Below are 23437 nucleotides of genomic sequence, written 5' to 3' on the forward strand. Positions count from 1 at the left end.
TGACATGTAACAGAGGTGCACGACCAGAATCGAATCAAGGATTTTGCAATTATATGACCAGCACCTTAAACCCTTACCTGTATGGTTATGGTTAGGAAAGATTGTGTCTGCGATAGGATGCTAACTCTGGTATACCACATGAAACCTGAACAAGTTACACGCATATCCACCAACCCAACCACCACATATTTACTTATGGACAAACTACATAAAGGACACACTACGTCCTGCATTGGCCCTGAAAGTTGGCTATGGAGCAGGGGCGTAGCACAAGACCATAGGCCCTATGCATAGGCAGTCCTGATGGGCCCCCATGTTCCTCAACTCACCCCCCTCCCCCCTCCCAAAGAAAATAAAAATAATCGGGCCTCTGTACACATGAATCTGTAGGCCTAGATGTTTATAGGGTAATAACTATTAACTGTAATGCTTAAAGTAGCCTGATGACACACATTTCAAACCTCCTTTCTAAACATTCTCTAGCCTACTTTACTGTGGTTACTACTACATTTGGTTGTTTTCTCTGTACCTTTACTTGCCAGCCTGCGTACTATTGTGTCTCTCTGATCATCTGTTAATTTATCTGGCCATATTCCTGGATCCTCTGGCAAAAACTGGTCTGCACTGCTCTGCCTACTTTCCATTTCCTCATCTCTCATTTCCACACTGCTGTCTTCACTCCCATCATCCTCAATCACACCTTCTCTATCTTCTTTCTCTATGAAGGATACATTTGATATTAACCTCTTATCCTAATTGTAACCTAATATAATAAGATGTTAGTGTTACTTAACACCTTTCAGTCAAAATGGCTAAACATGGTTTGCTTTAATTTTGAAATAAGCTCCCCTTGTCTCAAATCCAAAGAGGATGATGAGGGGTCTGTTGCTACTCCACTCCCTGGTGGGACAGTTTCTGAAACTGAGGGCCATGTGTTTCACAATGTTAACATCTACTGAATCTGACATAACTATAATGTTGACATGATATGTATCTACCAATGAGCTACCAAGCTACCTATGACACTGACTAGCCCATTATTGCTAATTATAGACATTATAGCCTATTCATTTAAAATTAAACATTAAATTAGGCTTACAATGGTGTGTTATATGCAAACAGCATTGTAGTGTAGTATATTTATTTAGCCTTTACCTCAGATTACATGTATAACCAAATTATCATTTGAAAGTGTATGTTCTGCTCTTTATATGGGTTGTCTCAGTCTGTTTTTAGCACTAACGGTCACAGAGATATTCAAGCAGTTTAGCACCATGGATTTCGTTTTCTAGTTTGTGCTCACCTTTCTTTGAAAAGAAGTCAGTTACCAATTGTTTCCCCTCCTTTCGTTTTCTCTCCTTCTCCTCCTGTCTTTCCTTTCTTTTTGGTAGCCTGATTTGGCTTTCTTTGAGAAAGACATTTCTACAGCAGAAGTTTGCGCTCCACCAGATGAACTAACGTAAACAAAATGTGTGCAGATGGACTAAACCATTTGGCGCATTAGCAAGGGGTGGGTGAGACCTTAGATAGTCTTTTTTTGTATACAAAATGTAGTCAGTCAATCAACCAAGTTATTCAGCCAATACACTAACTTTACATTTCATCTGACATGCATTATGAAATTTAATTAGGAAAGGAAAATATCCAGGTGAAATAAAATATATTCCAGACTTTTCAAGGGCCCTCTCTCCCCTTGGGCCCTGGTAATCAGTATCGGTTTTACCCCCAGTCCGACACCCCTGCTATGGAGGTACATCTTGAGGTGTGGAATGGTCCAGTATAAACAGAATTACTGTTACTGTAATTACTGATACTGGGCTGTTATTTTGGTTTAAATGGAAGTCTTAAAGGTCCCATGGCATGAAAATTTCGCTTTATGAGGTTTTTTAACATTAATCGGCATTCCCCCAGCCTGTCTATGGTCCCCCAGTGGCTAGAAATGGTGATAGGTGTAAACCGAGCCCTGGGTATCCTGCTCTGTCTTTGAGAAAATGAAAGCTCAGATGGGCCGATCTGGAATCTCCTCCTTATGAGGTCATAAGGAGCAAGGTTACCTCCCCTTTCTTTGCTTTGCCCGCCCAGAGAATTTGGCCCACCCATGAGAGAGAGAGATCATGGCTTTCAAACGAGCAAAGTGGCAGTTGGTCAAGGCCACACCCCCACCCTCCACCTTGCCCCCCCTCTCTCCTCCTCACTAGCATTTAATGCACATAAATGGCACATCCTAAGGAAAGCTCATTGTGGGACTGGCTCTAGTGGCTGTAATTCTGCACCAAGACTGAATTCTGGGAAAGAGACTTCAGATACAGTATTAGGGGACCACTAAGGTCTATATAAAAGAGACTTCAGATACAGTATTAGGGGACCACTAAGGTCTACATAAAAGAGACTTCAGATAGAGTACTAGGGGACCACTAAGGTCTATAGAAAAGCATCCAAAGAGCACCATGTCATAGGACCTTTAAGGCTTCAAGTTTAAGTTCTTTATTGTCATAAGCACAACAACTACAGTGAAGCAGTCATTGGCTATGAAATTGAAGTTCTCAGGCTCCCCCCAACAATGGTCATACACATATTTTATGTATTTAAAAAAAGACATGGCATTAAAGCTGTAGTTAAAATATAGGAATACAAGAGAACAAAATATATAATCCTGTGGTGGATTAATATTAAACTGAATAAACTGTGCTGTAAACAGGTTGTGCAGTAGTGTAGTACATGTATACAGTGCCTTGCGAAAGTATTCGGCCCCCTTGAACTTTTCGACCTTTTGCCACATTTCAGTCTTCAAACATAAAGATATAAAACTGTAATTTTTTGTGAAGAATCAACAACAAGTGGGACACAATCATGAAGTGGAACGAAATTTATTGGATATTTCAAACCTTTTTAACAAATAAAAAACTGAAAAATTGGGCGTGCAAAATTATTCAGCCCCTTTACTTTCAGTGCAGCAAACTCTCTCCAGAAGTTCAGTGAGGATCTCTGAATGATCCAATGTTAACCTAAATGACTAATGATGATAAACAGAATCCACCTGTGTGTAATCAAGTCTCCTGCTCTGTGATAGTCTCAGAGGTCTGTTTAAAGCGCAGAGAGCATCATGAAGAACAAGGAACACACCAGGCAGGTCCCAGATACTGTTGGGGAGAAGTTTAAAGCTGGATTTGGATACAAAAAGATTTCCCAAGCTTTAAACATCCCAAGGAGCACTGTGCAAGCGATAATATTGAAATGGAAGGAGTATCAGACCACTGCAAATCTACGAAGACCCGGCCGTCCCTCTAAACTTTCAGCTCATACAAGGAGAAGACTGATCAGAGATGCAGCCAAGAGGCCCATGATCACTCTGGATGACCTGCAGAGATCTACAGCTGAGGTGGGAGACTCTGTCCATAGGACATCAATCAGTCGTATACTGGACAAATCTGGCCTTCATGGAAGAGTGGCAAGAAGAAAGCCATTTCTTAAAGATATCCATAAAAAGTGTTGTTTAAAGTTTGCCACAAGCCACCTGGGAGACACACCAAACATGTGGAAGAAGGTGCTCTGGTCAGATGAAACCAAAATCGAACTTTTTACCCTGAACACACCATCCCCACTGTCAAACATGGTGGTGGCAGCATCATGGTTTGGGCCTGCTTTTCTTCAGCAGGGACAGGGAAGATGGTTAAAATTGATGGGAAGATGGATGGAGCCAAACACAGGACCATTCTGGAAGAAAACCTGATGGAGTCTGCAAAAGACCTGAGACTGGGACGGAGATTAAGACAATGATCCAAAACATAAAGCAAAATCTACAATGGACTAGTTCACAAATAAACATATCCAGGTTTTAGAATGGCCAAGTCAAAGTCCAGACCTGAATCCAATCGAGAATCTGTGGAAAGAACTGAAAACTGCTGTTCACAAACGCTCTCCATCCAACCTCACTGAGCTCCAGCTGTTTTGCAAGAAGGAATGGGCAAACATTTCAGTCTCTCGATGTGCAAAACTGATAGAGACATACCCCGAGCGACTTACAGTTGTAATCGCAGCAAAAGGTGGCGCTACAAAGTATTAACTTAAGGGGGCTGAATCATTTTGCACGCCCAATTTTTCAGTTTTTTATTTGTTAAAAAGGTTTGAAATATCCAATAAATTTCGTTCCACTTTATGATTGTGTACCACTTGTTGATTCTTCAAAAAAAATTACACTTTTATATCTTTATGTTTGAAGCCTGAAATGTGGCAAAAGGTCGAAAAGTTCAAAGGGGCCGAATACTTTCGCAAGGCACTGTATGTGTAATAAGAACAGGTTGTAGACAGGTATGCACATAAGTATATATCCTGTAATGGATAAACAGCTCGTTAGCAGGTAGTAAAAAATATATTTTAGATGTAAAGCGGTTGTCAACAGAAAGTAAGCAGGTGGAGCCAGTGCAGTATGTACAATACCAGTAAAGCAGTATGTTTCAAACAATTTAGGTCACACAGCATGTTGTCTGGCCACACTCGAAGGCGATTTGCTGATCTTCTCATGAAGATTAACGAAATGTCATGATCATTCATCAGTGAAATCCTGCATTCTTGGCCTTAAGAGAGTGTTTTGCCTCTTTTTATCATAGCAGCTGTTCAGTTTATTTTGTTTTCAAAAAGACACTTTTCTCCAGATAAAGTTACTATCTGCTGAAGAAATCAACATTGAATTTATTATGTGAACACTTTATGATGTCATACACAAAAGGCATTGATGGCATGAGGGCTTTTAGAGTATATTGGATTTGCACCATGTTGTCATAGGAAGGTCAATTCACACAAAAACTTTAGGGTGACCAATATTTTATGGCCCAACTATATAAATGACATCATTTGATTTTTTTTGTAAAGCATGACTACAGTCATTCATTATCTTCATTCCAAGCAAGTTGTTTTGTGCCGAAACCAAACCAAACCTTAACCATAGTGTTGTCACATCATAGAGTTCTTTTTTTAACAGTGAGTTTTTGAGGGCACAGACAAATAAGTCATCCTGCTGAGAGGGCCGTCAGATCACAAAACACTTCAAATGCAGCTAGAATAAAATAGCCAGCTAACCCTAGAGAGAAAGAAGGCTGTGCCTTACGGGTGCACCTTTATTATTTGCTTTAAAGTAATCAGGCCACACAGGACTTTACAAAATCCTTAACATACCAAACCCTAACCCTGACCTGGGCACTTGGCATAGGTATTACCATTATTCTAGTCTTAATGCTGGAACCAATTATTATGCAGACTAGCCACTAGAGAAAGTGAGAAGCATACAGTCACACAAAGGCATTGGAAAGAAACACATCATTGTAGATGACATGCATGTGAGGTGACACATAAGGACATTTATTTCATTATGAATTTATGTCATTCTTACCTGAGAGCTTCAACATTCCCACTCTTATGCACACAGGACACTTCTCTGGTCTGGTAGCCGACCTGCAGGTCCCAGGACTTTCCTCCTGGGCGGTTCTGACGGTTTCTGGTCCTCTTCTTCTTGATGAGTTCTCTGGTCTCAGGATCCTTCACTTTACCCCTCTCCCTTAATCTCTCCCGGACTTTCTCTCTCATTTTGTCTTTTTTCTCTTTGTTTTTAGCCTTTTTCTGTCGTTTGGGCCTGTCTGCCTGCCGGGATGGCCTGTCTGGTTTCCTGTTTGCCTTGCCCAATTTTTTGTTGGGTCTGGATGGTTTGTGTCCCTCTCTGGACAGTTTATCACCCTCTTTGGACCTTTTGTCTCCTTCTTTGTGCTGTTTGTCGCCCTCTCTGCTCTGTTTGTCGCCCTCACTGGACAGTTTGATACCTTCTCTGGATTGTTTGTCACCCCCTTTGGATGTTTTGTCGCTCTGTCTGGACTGTTTGTCACCCTCTTTGGAAAGTGTTTCACTTTCCTTGGATGGGTTGTCACTCTCTGTGAGTGGTTTATCAGCTTGTCTGGCTTGCCTTGGCATCGGAACAGAGCAGGGCCCCCAGGGTCCCACCCTGAGGCTGTAGAGGCTCTCCGCTCCCTCACAGAGCCCTGGCTGGCATGTCTGAAACTCGGTCAAGTTTGGGCAGGCAGCCCCGCCAAACAGTGGCGGAGCCAGAACGAAGCGAATGCGGTTCTGTAAGCCCATCCCACAGGTTTTAGAACAGTGAGTCCACAAGCTGAACTCCGATACCACACAGTCCCGTGGACAGGGAATGAGACAGGCCTGCTCTAGGCGTGGTTTGGGCTCAAAGTATTCGCAGATTGCATCCTCTGCGGGCTCTGCGTTTGCTTTCTGGACACAGCCCACCTCACGTGTCTGGATACCCTCCTCTCCCCGGGTACACACAGCGGGGCGCTGCACCCCAGCACTTCGCATCGACACCGGGACACACTGGTTCCACGCACCCAGCTGCCAGTCATACAGATCTTTGTGCCAGTCGCACACTCTGAAGCAGCTCTGCTGGTTGTCCGGCCGTTCTGTCTGGTCGCAGTTGGTGTGCAGGGTGGTCCAGCCTTCAGAGTGAGCACACCATACCGCCCTGCTCTGGCTGCCGCCAGGTCCACACTCACTGCCCATACAGCGACCCCATGGACCTGTGAAGAGTAAGACAACACAGAGGTCAAGGAAAGGCCAATGTGTATTACAACCATGCTTGTAAAAGACAAGTCAAACAATCAGACAACAAACCCCCAGATTAGCCAAACATTCACAAGAGAACAAAAAGGCAAACAGTAAAGATATTATGCAAACTGTCCGTTATGAACCTCCATCTCAGTTTCAGACTGACTTCATGGTTTGACTTCGACCCACTAAAAATACATTCATGCAGAGTCATACATGCACAATTTATCTGTACTGTAAGGGAGTATACCAACACTATCAGGGCTATATTCCAAATAGCGTGGTTTAGATAATCTGATATGGATAAACTTTTGGCTTGTCTGATCAAATGATCAATAAAATAGCACAGTAAGACCTAAGTTGTAATCAACTAAAACTATTTTTAACAGGCCAAAAAACCCAATCCAAGCAGGATTTTGAATTCCACAGAAAAAGGATATTATTTATAGTTCTAAACTGCTTCTAAAGACAACACTACTGCTTTTTCACATCCTGTAAGTGCTTCCCAGTGCGATACTGTGATTGCACTTCCACTGGAGTTATGAGAATGCAATTATAGTACTAAGTAAACATCACTTTCAGCACAAAACCCCTGTTAGAAGCGCAGCAGATGCAGAGCCAGAGCAGAAGAAGACTCAATCAATACAACATAAAAATTAACTGACATGAGGAATGGTGCAGCATTGCATACCAGCCTTGTCTGGTGTTAACAGTGCTGGGAACCTTTGTAGGTCCAGAATCGGCAAAGCATCACTCATACAGTAATAAGGTACGATAAGGTTACAAGATGGCAAAGTTTGCTATACTAAGACCACTAAATAATAAATAAGTAACATTATCCCACACTTACAATTAAAATAAAAATAAATGAAACCTTTAGCACTATTCACTTTGTATAGCATAAAGCCTATCAAATGCAATCAACAGAAAAACAGTTTAAGAGGAAATCCATGGGAAGAGATGTCACATCCCTCCCCACATTGTCATTTTGTTTTTTCTGATCTCTAGGAAATATTGTAAAAGAACATTTCACTGATGAGAACTCAAATAGCTCAAATAATAATGATAATAATAATATTAATAAAACTTCGTAGCAATGGCTGTGAATGTTTATCTGATGAGCAGGTGACACCTAGTACGGCAGCCTCGGCCACAGTGTATGAATGTGTGTGAATGGTGAATGGTTCCTGTACTATGTTAAAGTGCTTGGAGTAGTCATTAAGACTAGAAAACTGCTATATAAATACAGGCAATTTACATAAAAATCTAAGAAGTTGAGAAATGAGCAAAGTTAGACACAACTACTGTAGGTATTTCCCTCCTTTGACCTCTTAGTTAAAACATGTTGAGAATGTTGCTGCCCTGGTTTAGCCACAGAGCCTCGTTTTGATAATAATTGTATCCAAGGGAAAACCTGGCTGAACAAAGGCATCTCAATGCTGCATTCCATGTCGGAGGTCAGAACTGGGAATTACATCACACCCGAGTTGATCACGTTCCAGTTACAAATTGGAAAAATGGGGGTGGGAATACTAGTTGATAACAACCCATTATGCACTATAACACCATAGCAACATATCCAGAGATAGAAGATGGACAGTACTGTGTGTAGGCTGATTTAATGAAACACAAATATGACAGAAGTGCTAATAAACGGTATATTACTACAGCTTTCACGGCCATTTATGCTTCAAGCAGCCATGTTGGATTGTGAGGACGAGATTGGTGAGGTTCTCCCAACTTTCTGAGTGGGAGATTGCGATCAGGTGGGAGTTCCAGTTGGCATTTCTTACTAGGAGCTTGGAAATTCGGACTTCTCAGTTCAACTAACAGCATAATGAAAGAGCACAAGTGGGTCATTTCTTTCCGTCAGCAGCAACCAGGCCATGCAGAGAAAACATCATGAGCCATGGTGAACTGACTCCAGGGTTTACCATAAAGCAGTGTAGATCCAAGACGTGGAAGCTGATGTCAAAACTACAGTTGATGCCAGTATTGAACATCTTTGGATTTGATTTTTTTATCTGGCTAAAAAAGTGCACAAAAAAAAAGAAAATTCAATATCTGAATAACTGGTCTTTTATTCACTTATATAATATATATATATATATATATATATATATATATATATATATATATATATATATATATACACAGTTAAAGGGTGTGATTTACGAAACTCCCAGTGAGGGTAGCCATTAAAAAAAGTCTGAGCTATAACTGTCTATCACTAGACAATACAATAATGTATTGTACTCAGAGTATAAAGTCAGAGGCTGTATTAAACAGTGCTTTATGGTTTCACTCAATAAAGCGGCAATACAGCAATGAAAATGTCAACGGAAGAACCAGCAGGCTGAATTAGCTTACAGCTGCAGGCAGAGGGTCTGGATCAATACAAATCAATAGAGGTAGCAAGAAACTGCCCCAGACACATGAGACAGCTGCAGTCACAGATCTGGCATCTCTCACCGCCTGCCATTATCCTCTTCTATCCTGCTGGAAATGAGGAAATACACCACAGGAAGAATAGGATTTCTAAGGCACACCGCTGATTTGATGTAACATTTAATGTTGCATACTGGATACTGTCAGTGATGAGATGAAGAGGTCTGTGATGAAAAACAACAGTATTGATTTTGTAATTAACAATATAGGCAAAAGGCTAAAGACTGCAAGGCTAAGTAGACATCTGGGCTCGGGTATTCATCCATATCCAGCACTCTAAAGAGGCCAACATGTTTATAGCCATAACGTATTACCTCACTGGCAGGCGGTATTGTCTCAGCTCCACGCAGGTGTTCACCATAATTTATGAACATGTCACTGAATGACATGGGTATCTCTGGGCCAATGGTGAGCGTAGAAACTAAATGAGGATGGTTGTACTCACGCTGGCCTACATCGCCTATCACCCACTGAGAAGAGCCAGGAGGCATGGAGGCCACTGCGCCAACAAGACTGAAACTCCAGGGGGGATGTCACACATCTAATCACACCCTGCCTTCATACTACAAACATCCATCACTAATGCCACTATTATACTGACCAGATGTATTCAATTATTACAATCATGAGGAACTAGGTTTCTATTCACAGAACTTATACTATGTTGGCAAAGTTACTTGAAAAATGTAATCAGTCACTCATTACATATTACTTAGTAATGAATTACTTTACAAATTACTCAATAGCCAAAGTAATTAGTTAAATAAATAATTACATTACTTTCATTATTCAGCCCAGCTTTGTCAAAAGTGCTTTTAAACCAGGGTTAAATGAGATGGCTCCCATCTCTCCATCCCATGGGCCCACCACCTGTGGGAGAAACCGCTGGGGTTGGGTGCGCTGCTACATGGGTGGCAGTGAAGGTCAGGGGCCTCGACGGACCAGACCCAGGCAGCAGACGCTGGCTTTGGGGATGTGGAATGTCACCTCTCTCTGGTGGGGCTTACCTCTATGCACAGTCTCGGTTCTGGAACCATACTCCTGGATAAGGGTTGGACTCTTTTCTTCTCCGGAGTTGCCCAGGGTGTGAGGCGCCGGGCGGGTGTGGGGATACTCACAAGCCCCCGGCTGAGCGCCGCTTCGTTGGAGTTTACCCCGGTGAACGAGAGTGTCGCCTCCCTATGCCTGCGGGTTATGGGGGGGAAAACTCTTGTTTGTGCATATGCACCAAACAAGAGTTTGGAGTATTCTGCCTTCTTGGAGACCTTGAGTGGAGTCCTGCATGGGGCTCCAGTGGGGGACTCCATTGTTCTGCTGGGGGACTTCAACGCGCACGTGGGCAATGATGGAGACACATGGAGAGGCGTGATTGGGAGGAACGGCCCCCCTGATCTAAACCAGAGTGGTTGTTTGTTGTTGGACTTCTGTGCTAGTCATGGATTGTCTATAACAAACACCATGTTCGAACATAGGGATGCTCATAAGTGTACTTGGTACCAGAGCACCCTAGGCCAAAGGTCAATGATTGATTTTATAATCGTTTCATCTGATCTGAGGCCGTATGTTTTGGACACTCGGGTAAAGAGAGGGGCAGAGCTGTCAACCAATCACCATCTGGTGGTGAGTTGGGTCAGGGGGTGAGGGAAGACTCTGGACAGACCTGGTAAGCCCAAATGGGTAGTGCGGGTAAATTGGGAACGTCTGGAGGAGGCCCCTGTCCAACAGACTTTCAACTCACACCTCCGGCGGAGATTTTCATGCATCCCTGTGGAGGCTGGGGGCATTGAACCCGGGTAGACAATGTTCAAAGTTTCCATTGCTGAAGCTGCGGCGAGGAGCTGTGGTCTTAGGGTCTAAGGTGCCTCAAGGGGCGGTAACCCACGAACACCGTGGTGGACAACGGTGGTCAGGGAAGCCGTCCGACTGAAGAAGGAGTCTTTCCGGGATATGTTATCCCAGAGGACTCAGGCAGTTGCAGGGTACCAAAGGGCCCGAGGGGCTGCAGCCTCTGCCATGAAAGAGGCAAAGCAGCGGGTGTGGGAGAAGTTTGGAGAAGACATGGAGAAGGACTTTCGGTCGGCACCAAGGTGCTTCTGGAAAACTGTTCGCCACCTCAGGAGGGGGAAGCGGGGAACCATCCAAGCTGTGTACAGTAAGGATGGGACACTGTTGACCTCAACTGAGGAGGTAATAGGGCGGTGGAAAGAGCACTTTGAGGAACTCCTGAATCTGACTAATACGCCCTCTATGTTAGAGGCAGAGCTGGAGGATTTAGTTTAGTTTAGTTTAGAGGATGATGGGGGATCGTTGTCAATTTCCCAGGCGGAAGTCACTGATGTAGTCAAACAACTCCACAGTGGCAAAGCCCCTGGGATTGATGAGATCCGTCCAGAAATGCTCAAGGCTCTGGGTGTGGAGGGGCTGTCCTGGTTGATCTCTTCAACATTGCATGGAAGTCTGGGACAGTGCCAAAGGAGTGGCAGACTGGGGTGGTGGTTCCCCTTTTCAAAAAAGGGGACCAGAGAGTGTGTGCCAATTACAGGGGTATCACACTTCTCAGCCTCCCTGGTAAAATCTACTCCAAGGTGCTGGAAAGGAGGGTTTGGCCAATAGTCGAACCTCAGAATGAAGAGGAACAATGTGGATTCCGTCCTGGTCGTGGAACAACGGACCAGATCTTCACTCTCGCAAGGATCCTGGAGGAAGCCTGGGAGTATGCCCAACCGGTCTACATGTGTTTCGTGGATTTGGAGAAGGCGTATGACCGGGTTCCCCCGGAGATACTGTGGGAGGTGCTGCGGGAGTATGGGGTCTCTTCTCAGGGCCATCCAATCTCTGTATGACCAAAGTGAGAGCTGTGTCCCGGTTCTCGGCAGTAAGTCAGACTCGTTTCAGGTGAGGGTTGGCCTCTGCCAGGGCTGCGTTTTGTCACCAATCTTGTTTGTAATATTTATGAACAGGATATCAAGGCGTAGTCGGGGTGGGGAGGGGTTGCAGTTTGGTGGGCTGGGGATCTCATCGCTGCTCTTTGCAGATGATGTGGTCCTGATGGCATCATCGACCTGTGACCTTCAGCACTCACTGGATCGGTTCGCAGCCGAGTGTGAAGCGGCTGGGATGAGGATCAGCACCTCTAAATCTGAGGCCATGGTTCTCAAGAGGAAACCGATGGAGTGCCTACTCCAGGTAGGGAATGAGTCCTTACCCCAAGTGAAGGAGTTGAGGTACCTTGGGGTTTTGTTCGTGAGGGAGGGGACAATGGAGGGCGAGATTGGTCAGAGAATGGGCGCAGCGGGTGTGGTATTACATTCAATCTATTGCACCGTTGTGACGAAAAGAGAGCTGAGCCAGAAGGCAAAGCTCTCGATCTACCGGTCAGTTTTTGTTCCTACCCTCACCTATGGTCATGAAGGCTGGGTCATGACCGAAAGAACGAGATCCAGGGTACAAGCGGCCGAAATGGGTTTCCTCGGGAGGGTGGCTGGCGTCTCCGTTAGAAATAGGGTGAGAAGCTCAGTCATCTGTGAGGAGCTTGGAGTAGAGCCGCTGCTCCTTCGCATCAAAAGGAGCCAGTTGAAGTGGTTCGGGTATCTGGTAAGAATGCCCCCTGGGTGCCTCCCTAGGGAGGTGTTCCAGGCACGTCCAGCTGGGAGGAGGCCTCGGGGTAGTGATGGTCAAATGAAGCTTCGTGAACTACTGTCTTTACTTTCTGAGCTCACTAGATGGCGCTCTATATTCAACAAAGGGTTTGAAAACACACTGAATTGCCATTCATTTAACCTTTTTCTTTGAACAGAGAGCGCCATCTAGTGAGCTCAGTAAATAAAGACAGTGGTTCGCGAAGCTTCATTTGACCATCACTACCTCGGGGAAGACCCAGGACTAGGTGGAGGGATTATATCTCTGGCCTGGCCTGGGAACGCCTTGGGATCCCCCAGTCAGAGCTGGTTAATGTGGCTCGGGAAAGGGAAGTTTGGGGTCCCCTGCTGGAGCTGCTCCCCCCGCGACCCGACACCGGATAGGCGGACGAAGATGGATGGATGGATAAACTAAAATATTTTTCGTAAACTGAAACTAAATAAAAACTAAAACCTACAAGAAACTTAAACTTAAATAACAAATAACAAAATAAAATAAAAATGAACATAAATCGTTTCAGTTTTAGTTTTTTAGATATAATATTTCACTACTGAAAAATGTCGGACAACATTGTGACATTGAACCACAGACGTTTAACAAACTTTATATTCCAGAAGATGGTGCTGTGCCACAATTAGTTCACATTGGACAGTGCATAGATTAAACAGAGATTGGGCCATTCTCCAACCATACTTCTGAAACATTATACCTGGCCCTAACAAAAACAAACTTAAGCTACTGTGTAAACTCACTCCAAACTAAAACTAAACTGAAATGAAATTGAAAAATCAAAACAAATATATTATAAACACTAATTAAAAATTAAAAATGATTATAACCTTGCTTTAACAACTTCAAAGCATCCACATGCGCTTTTCTTCGTCTTAGTCAGGCAGCTCTGACCAGCCTGCAACTCACACAAAACACTGCAGCCAAGCTGTCAGCAAAATCCAACCATAGATGCCACAACACACCAATCCTTGCATCCCTTCATTGGCTCCCAAGTAAAGTATAGAATAGACTTCAAGTTACTGCTCATCCTGTACAAGGCCCTACACGGTCTTGCTTTTCATACATTTCAATTATAGAGTGTGGTCTAGACCTACTCTATCTGTAAAGTGTCTTGAGATAACGCTTGCTATGATTTGATACTATAAATCAAATTGATTTAATTGAATCTCTGAACTCCACATCATTCTACCACCTCTAGGTGCACTAAAATCATCCGACCAAGGTCTCTTATTCATATCCCGCTCCCTCTGCAAATCCAAGGGTGACTGCGCGTTTGCTGTTGCCGTTTCTCTCTGTTAGATCAGCGGAGTCTGCTGAAACTGCTTCAAAAAAAGGCTCAGAACCCTCTACTTGCCTTCCCTGTATAGGGGCTTTAATTTATTTGTTACATTACATTTCATTCAATGCTTTTATCCAAAGCGACTTCCATAAGATAAACATTCACCCACATTCACAGCATCGGGAGCAATTTGGGGCTCAGTGTCTTGCCCACAGACACGTTGACATGGGACTGCAGGTAGTGATGGTCAAATGAAGCTTCGCGAACCACTGTCTTTATTTTCTGAGCTCACTAGATGGCGCTCTCCGTTTAAAGAAAAAGGTTAAATGAATGGCAATTCAGTGTGTTTTCAAACCCTTTGTTGAATAGAGAGCGCCATCTAGTGAGCTCAGAAAGTAAAGACAGTGGTTCACAAAGCTTCATTTGACCATCACTAACTGCAGGGCCAGGGATAGAACCAACGACCTTTCGCTAAGAGGAAACGCAATAAAATAGCTTACATGCAGCTCACGCCATTTTTTACACTAGATGTCAAACAAAAGCCAGTGTCTACAGGTATATAGTAATAAATTGCTGTGAGCCTACACATGCCCTACTGGATCTAACCTGATTAAACACTATCAGAATCTTATCATATAACAATGTTTCTGTCTGTCTGTCTTTATGTTTATCTTATATATATATAATGTAGATGTATCCCTTTTTTCTTTTTGTCACGTTATTTTACCAATAAAAGAAAAGTTGCTGTGAGCTGTAAATTCACTACTTCTAAACTGCAGGCAGATGATTCTGTTTTTGGCTGAGACCACTCGTGCAGTATAAAATACACACTGGCCTCTGTCACACTCCCAGCAGCCCTCTCTTCTGTTGCTGGTCCCTCAGATTAAACAACCAAATTAGACCCTTCGCTAAACCCCATCCCTCAGGTACTGTTGCTGCATCTATCAAGCTTTCCATTCTAGCAATGCAGTTTACAGTGATAACAGTGACTTAAAGCAACACTAGAGAAATTTTTGTAACTTAAAATAATGTTTCCAAAATCGTTTCAGTGGTTCATCAACTTGTAACAGTTCTCTAGTAAAATTAGTCTAGTAAATTCTAGAATTTTTAAACAAAGGGTTCTTGATTTTACGGGGGTGGACAAATGCTTTTATCTAGTCGCCAACCATTGACTTTGCTAGCTGAAACGGCAGCTGTTGCTAGCAGATTTTATCAGCACTTGGCTGGGGCCTCAAAAAGGCTCTGTACTGTTAAGTGTCATACACAATTCAAATACTGATCCCGTCACTTTCGCACAATTTAATTTTCTTCTTTCTAGGTTTTAATTTGATTTGAGTTACTGGCTCGGCAGATGGATACAAATTGAATAGGGAGAAAAGGTTGATCTTTGAAGGAAGTAAATGATGTCTTTATTGCTGCAACACACTTTAATGTCCACTGTTCAGAGATAAGTCCGCTTAATAGCTGTCAGGCCACAAAGGAGAAGAAAAATGCTTTTTTTCTTGATGTTTCTCAACAGGTTTATCTCCTCCGTCGCTTGCCGGCACAAGAAAATTAGGATCTGTGTGAAACGATTTCACTCCCCAATAATGGGATTACTCTTTTTGGATGCACACTTCCCTGCAACTCCCTAGACCTCCCACCTGGTCTCCCTTCCGCTTTTCCCATGATGCCAAACAGAAGATTGGCATTGGCATTTACAGGGATAATGGAAAGCAGTGTGAGATGTGCATCCCACCAGTAGCTTTTGGATGGAAAGGCAAGATAAATGAGAGCAGCAGCAGGCAGTCAGTCTGTATTCATATGTTGAACACATGTCTATAATAAAGAGACTGTGAAAAGGTCAGGGATTTAGCATTAACTACTGAATGCCTTCAATAAAGAGTCAATATTCCCATAACACAGTGAAATAAAGAATTATTTTTCCAGCTGTACATCCATAACAACGGGCCTACTGCAAACAGCAGACAGCAAATGATTGAATGCTTTCTTTTATGTTTTACATTTTCTGGTACCACAGTGTATTGAAAATTGGTTTAATTTACAGTGCTCCTACAAGAGAGTAACCCACTGACCCAGTGCCCTGCCCTGCTACACCATGCAGTGCCCTGCTACACCATGAACTACTACAACTACTATTTTTAGTCATAGTTCCATTATCTTTATTGTGACTATAATTTTCACTGTTCATCACATCCCCAACCGGCACCGTCAGACACTGCCTACCAAGAGCCTGGGTCTGTCCCAGGTTTTTTCCTAAAAGGGAGATTTTCCTCACCACTGTTGCACTAAATGCTTACTCTTGGGGGAATTACTGGAATTGTTGGGTCTTTGTAAATTATAGAGTGTGGTCTAGACCTACTCTATCTGTAAAGTGTCTCAAAATAACTCTTGTTATGATTTGATACTATTAATAAAATTTAACTAAATTGAATGTCAAGCACACTGCACAAGCCTGTTTTCCTAAAAAAATAAAACATTTAACATCTTAATGTTTTCCCTAGATTTTAGGAATAAAATGTAATTATCAAAATAAAAAATAAGAATTACTTCATCCATGAAATTAGTAGCTTCACAAAACAAAACCAACTCAAAGTGCACTTACCAGCTTTTTCCTGAACACCACAGTCTTCTGTGGGTAGAGTTTGCTCAGTTTTCAAAGGGATGCATTAAATCTCTGTTTTTTTTTAATGAAATCATATCAGTTACTGAGCTGGCATACCAACACATCTGTCTTCTTATGAACAGAGCAAACTCCATTGATGAAAGCCATGTCTTTTAAGGAAAAGCTTCAGAAAAAGCTATTAAAGCAACACTGTGTAACTACACTGACACTGACATATGCCTCCATTGCCTGTTTTGCCAGGGTTAGCCCCGTATGAGAGTTGCTCAGTGGCGCATGAATCCATCATGGAGCAAAAACTGACCTGGATGATTGGCACTGCTTCCGCACTGTGCAGCCTGTAGAGCAGGCGCGCTAGAGACCTCCGCCAGCCCAGCCGGCTCCTTTCCGGTTTAGAACTCCACTAACTTGAATGGGGATAAAAGGATGATTTAATCGTGCAGCTCTTCTAGACTTCACAAATGTTATCAGACTGAATGTTTCAAATTCTGATAGTAAAACGAGTCATAACCCTAACCCTTTGTGACGTCAAATAAATGAATCCACTGATTTACAGACGTGTGTGACGGGCTGAGAGTTGCAATTCTACTGTTTGGACGCTATGTTCAATTTACTTCAAAGCCTGCCGCACTTCCTGGGGGCCTGATAAAAACATGATACCCAAACACTAAAGGGGAATGCAGTTAAAGTAGTGTCAGTGTTTTCCAGCTGTGACAGTGACCAAGGTATATTTGTCACGTTGGCAAACATATGTTGTCTGCTTTGCTGCATAGCCTACTATGGTACCATGCTAAAATGTCGCATTATACCATCTCAAGGCCCCATATACTGCAGCGGATTCCTCATACAGACTTTACCAACTTAATAAACCTAATGCCCCTTAATTGTCTCTGCCAGCCTTTGGTGCTTCTCTGTGTGCATTACACAGTTCTTCCTTACAGCTTTCACATCATAATTGCCAAGTTGTATAGCTCAAGGGAAAGCAATATGATACTGATATCACTGCAGACCTAGCTAACTCACTTATCATCTCTCTCCGGCCTCTCTGTTATTCTTCACCAGTCTTTCTGCCACTCTCCTGCTTTCAGTATGACTTTGTGCGACAAAATGAGGCTGCACCTTTCTTGCACGTCTCATTTTGTTGATTTCATCATCATTTTTGTTTTTTATCTTCATTCCATTATGCACATGTCTGAAACACTGCTGATCAGATGTGATGCATCTCAGTGTTTGTCATGGTTACTTGGACTAGGCATAGGATGTGCTAAATTATTTCTTTGTCCATTGATTGATCAGTACCAATTAGCACAAAACCTGGAGGAATGATGCATCACACCAGGTTCTCTGATGCTGTACCCTACATTAGCATAGCATAGTATAGTATGGAAAGCAAACAGGAAACTATAACTTTAAGGTTATATCCAACAAAACTACTCAAAATCACATTGAATTTTTTAATCATAAATAGGTAGGAACCAAACACATGCTGCCAAGCTAGTCAAAACATAATTTAAGCTGTATGTTTTTTTACGCTCGCAAACAATTAACTTTGCTAAGATCAATGGCTAAACGTAGCATACAGTAGTGTGGGTATAACACACTGATCTGATTAAGGGCCTGTAAGGCAGCAGTTCAAAAATCAACCTTGTTTAAAAGGTAGTATGTATGCATAGGCGTAATTTAACACGGCCAAAACTGGCCAGTGCAACCCACCCCAAAAACCTTTAATACTTTCCTGTACAGATATAGGCATTTGCACCATAACTTGATGCAGAAAAGGCACTAATTAAATAAAAATTCACCAGAATGCAGAAAATGAAATGTTTGATGTTCAACGTCTAAATTTTGCCCAAAAGTTGAGAACTCAACCCTCCCAATGATGACCCCAGAGTTACGCCCTTGTATGTATGACAGAAATAGAAAAAAAGGCTTGCAAAATGGGCTTTCCATCACTCTCTACCAGATCATGATGGTAATGCAGAATGTTGCTGTTCATCAACCAGGAGAAAACAGTGGCACTAGACATTTAATCCTTTTTTACTGTTTCGGTGTATCACAGGGAAACCAAAAATCTCAAAAGAAATACCAGAAAGCATGAGGGAAAACAGAGCCATGTTTTCAAATGTATCCACATTATTGCAGACATTGCCCTACTTGTGAGGAACAGCGTTTCATATCATCATATTTCACTGCAGCTCACTATCTGTCTGCTCCGATCTTAACTACCTTCCCTGTCTGTTTCAGGGTGAACTGCTTTTCGGTTAGCTGTATTTGGGCTCTGGCTGAATGCCTCTGGTCTTTGATCTTCAGACGCCATGATCAAAAGAAGAGCTTCTGCGTAAATCACAGGACAGTGTTTTTTTTTTTCCCCGGGTCACCAAAGACCCCCTGCCAGCTTGATAGAAGTTATGGCATGAAAACAGATCTGTTTCTACAAGATTTCCCGGTATCAGCCTTCCAAACACAACAGCGCAATATGACTAGATTGGGTCAATTTGGGCCCAGACCTCACATGGTGAGGGCTTTATGAAGCATTACAGTATATCCACGAAAGCAGCAATCCAAAGACAATATTTGGTGTTCAGACAGTCTTTGGTTTGTAATTTAAGAGCCTGGTGAGAATAATGACATTGCTACAATTTGACCGGTATATTGGATAAAGGTATGTATAAGCACCAGAGGCTCAAACAAACCAGCGTTCATGCATCTTTCATAAGGCTTGTCAGAATAGCAAGCCGTCCCTTTTAGGAAGGGACATTACACGGCTCATTTGGGGCGTCTTGCTGCTACATGGAAAACAGCTTCACTACAGAGCAGACTGCTGCTTGTTAAATGCAGTGTTTGGCTCTGGATATTGAAACAGACCTGTAGCAAAACATAACCAGATGGTACTGACTTGCATTCTGTTTTTTTTCCCCAGGTCAGAATTTTCAAGAAGGACCTTTGTATGACTTGCAGCTGTCTCTTTTCATATTTTTGAAATTCTTGGACGATGTTGGACTGCAGCTGCTGATAGCAGGTATATTGTTCATTCATAAATTAAAAAATTAAAGTTTACTTGACTTTACATGGAAAAACATCCATCATGTTACAGTTGCTGGTATCATGTTTTTATTGGTCTGGATCAACGGCAGTTCATTTACTGTATCAGATGACGGATTTCCCGCCTTGATGTCACTTGCCTTGCAATACTCCGTTTGTTTCAGGAAACAACAACAAACTTCGAGTTAGCAAGCAACACACTGAAAATGGCAAGTTTTGAAGAAAAATTGGATCATGCAACAACGCTACGGCATTTACTATCCAACTGGGGTGTTTTGGGACCAATTGTGGCAGGACTGTTGTGGACAAAGTAACGTTGGCTAATCCTAACCCACAGGGCGATACCCTTGTAAGAGCAAATTATATTTAACCATGTATCCAGCTAATTTAAATATCTCCCATTCCTGTATTGTGTGAACAGTTAACTTAATTTAATATAATAAAATTATATATTGTATGTGGCATTTTATTTTCCACCAAAACAAGTTCCTTCCTGAGACTATTTGCAGAGCCACCGTCTCTGATGTTTTCCCCTTCTTTTTTTCTCCATGCCATGTGGAAATATTTAAAAAGCATCTCTGGAAAGAGCCTCCAGGACCATGACAGGACAGAGTCACAACCAGTACACATTAGTATCATACAGATGTCTCATTGCAGCAGTAACGTAAGTAGTAATATCGTAATCTGTCTGAGAGTTCTGAATGTGGCAAACCACCAGATTAAAAAAAAAAAGGAACATGAATAACAATGTTTTACAATGTGTAAGCATAACTAGTCTGTAACGTTCTTCAAATGGAGATTATAGTGACATAGAGACCAGTTATAGCCCTGTCAGTCTCCATATAGTAATGCCACAGACTCTCGGCAAGAACAACCACTACCAACCTTCCAGGTTTCAGTTAATTGTACCGTGCCATGGTTGAGCCTGACATTTGTTTAAAATGACTTGTTCACTCTGCTGATATAAAACCTGGCTAAACATTGAAAGACAAGCAGAGGGCAGGGGGTTTGCCAGCTCACTGTGACTCATTGCTATGTTCCCTATAACACATATACAGACACATAGAAGTTTGTTTCCTGTTACTGCACTACTCAAATAGAGAACAGATGCTAGTTATCTGACTTAATATGCCAGAGGGACTGGGAAGAGATAAGAGCACTTTTTTTAAAGGATTAATTACACACTGCCACTCACTCACAGACACACAAGAAAACACACATATCGTGAGTTACTGTTACAATTACTAATTGATATTCATGCAGCAAGTCATCAAATATACTACTATCTCAGCAATGTTGAAGACTTATACAGAGATGGTGTGGTCAGTCTATGCCATGCTAACCATAGGCGTAGATTTCGGGGGGAATGTAGGGAATATGTCTGCCCACCCCAAATATGTAGAAGAGGTACATCTGTCCCCCTCAAAAAGTATGAAAGACAACCCACTCCCCAAAAGAGGTAAAAATAGCCATTCAGGAGACTTAGTAACATGACTGGCCACCGCAGCGTGGCTTCGGGAAATGAAGTGTTTGACGCTCAAGAAGTTTTGGGGAAGGAACCCCAGACAGCAGCTGAAAGGACGTCTCATCTCTGTAAAACACATGTGCTCGTTGCCTCTCTCCTCCGATGATTTCCTCACGTCTCTCCCCTCTCGCCTCCTCAGTGGGAGGGACTAAGACGCAAGGAAGGGAGGCAAGTGGAGGAGGATGCAATTTAAGGGCTTTGGGACACACCCCATGTCTCAGGTTACAAGACGCAAACCCTACAGTACTCTGGAGGGACCGCTACATTGTGCAAGGAGAAGGTATATAACCCACACTTCTCCCTATTACTCCACTGACAACATGCCAACACTGTTTGCTGCAAGAGCTCCCTCCACCACCCCAACCTCCTTGTTAATTATCATGCTTTTGGTATTGGTTAAGATTTCAAGTTCATAAATGTGTTTATTAAAGGTAGAGTAGTTTTCACAGCAGAATCTTCATTGCTGCTGATTGTTTCAGAGCGCCATCAAAGAGAAGAGACTTACAGTAACTGTAATTATAACCATTAGCTATAAATGGTCAATTCCTTGTTTACAGGTAACAGAGGGTCAATATAGTAACATCCTGCTGATCATGCCTCCACAAGATGAAATGTCAAGTGGTTCAGGTTAGATAAAGCAAGACAGCAGCAAACATACCTAGTGATAAGCACATGTAATAACATCCCATTGCAGGCTCCAACTATCACTCCAACCCACCATCAGCACACCAACCTGCCTGCTGTGACAGCTTGAGCTCCACTGAAAACAATCACTCCTTGTTTGTTGCCCCTAATGATAGCAACAGCCAACCCACCCAACCCATTCTCCTTCCCCCACACTAAAAACTGCCGGCCCCCAGATGTAAAGAATGTCTCCTTTGTTCTTTACTTTGGTGACCGAAAGATATGCAGTGGTTAAAAAAGCACCCATTAGGTCTGAAAATTCCTCTTCTGAAATTAAATTAACCTAAATGTTTCACCTGCCACTTTAACCGCCTGTTGCAGAAATAAATGAAATGAAGCAACACCAAGGAACTGTGAAATATGAATAAGCCTGCATGCTGTAGGAATAAAAAAAATCAATAAAAGCCACCGATAAGATTGTCTTCAAGGTGAATGCAGATGGGTTTTTAGATATATTCGGACAAAGAATCCGAATGTCTATAATACAGTAGCGTTTGGTGTTGCCGTGTTGATAGATGATCTCCTAGCAGTGAGGACATACAAAGAACCATCATGCTTTGAGTGGCCGCCAACCTTATAAAAAAACACCTGAGGGCCAGGCTGCGCTGAGGTTGATCTGAAAAGGCTTTTCAGTGAGAAATAGCAGCCCCAAGGGAGGAAGAGGACTAGTAGAAGACAGATAGCGACTGGGTGGAGAGGGAGAGGACGAATGGCATCAGAGAGGAGATAGCGAGGTGACTCTTTCGCAAAATCTGCCCTTTAGATGAAAAGGCATTAGTCAGCCACGACCAAGGAATGGAGAGGCTAACATGATTGGATTTGGCTGGGGAACATGGGGAAATACACTCCCTGAGGATGAGGGAGAAAGGATTGGGATTGGCGAAAGAAATACGACTGACAGAAGAAAAGAGTTGAGCCATGGGGTGTTTATGTGGGAGACACTTGGAGGTTGAGGCTGTAGTCACCAGCTTTGCAGTCAGGACTGGCACTAATCCACTTGTCCTGATCTGATTTTAAGACTCTGCTTGGCAACATGGGAAATGCCAACAGCAACTTCAGTCCATGCCCTGCTCTACCTTGTTCGTTCCCGCCCGTCACTCTAACATAATCATACAAACTGCATGCAGAAAGCCCTTCCCACAATGCAGTGCCACAGTGTAGTTCAACTTAAAATGGAGGTCAAATATAATCAAACCCCCAGCAAGGGGTTGTGAGGCAATTTTGGCGTATAGGGGCACAGTCTGAATTGAAAGCCATGTGGCACCCATAAACCCTATCGCCAGACAACAATGTTAACTGTACTTCAGTAAAAAATCGGAGTACTTCCTCCACCCTTGAGAGATAACATACATTTATTGGAATATTACATTTTTTGTTTTTTTCCTTACACTTTATTAGATCTCTAGGAAGTGCAAAGGAATGAGGAAATTATCCTGTCAAAGCCCTCCATACATCTTATTTTAGCGTGCATAAACTATTTAAGCCAACAAACAATTTCCTTAAAGCTACAGATGTTCAAACCGTTCAAACTGTGTACTCAACACAACTCTTTTCATGCTGCTAAGGCTTCACATGGCAAATAGCT

At 42.7% G+C, this 23437-nt stretch overlaps 1 protein-coding gene across 1 annotated transcript in view; it reads right to left on the bottom strand.

The window, feature by feature from the left end:
• Positions 1 to 23437, bottom strand: part of thsd7aa (thrombospondin, type I, domain containing 7Aa) — a 258145-nt gene that overhangs the window by 172983 nt on the left and 61725 nt on the right. The window contains exons 2-3 of the mRNA XM_028597031.1: positions 5934 to 6572; positions 5387 to 5615 (exon numbers count right to left, since the gene is read on the bottom strand). Coding sequence (XP_028452832.1) covers positions 5387 to 5615; positions 5934 to 6572 — 868 coding nt within the window. The remainder of the gene's footprint in view (positions 1 to 5386; positions 5616 to 5933; positions 6573 to 23437) is intronic.

This window comes from Perca flavescens, chromosome 14, assembly GCF_004354835.1.
Source record: "Perca flavescens isolate YP-PL-M2 chromosome 14, PFLA_1.0, whole genome shotgun sequence".
NCBI classification, from domain to species: domain Eukaryota; kingdom Metazoa; phylum Chordata; class Actinopteri; order Perciformes; family Percidae; genus Perca; species Perca flavescens.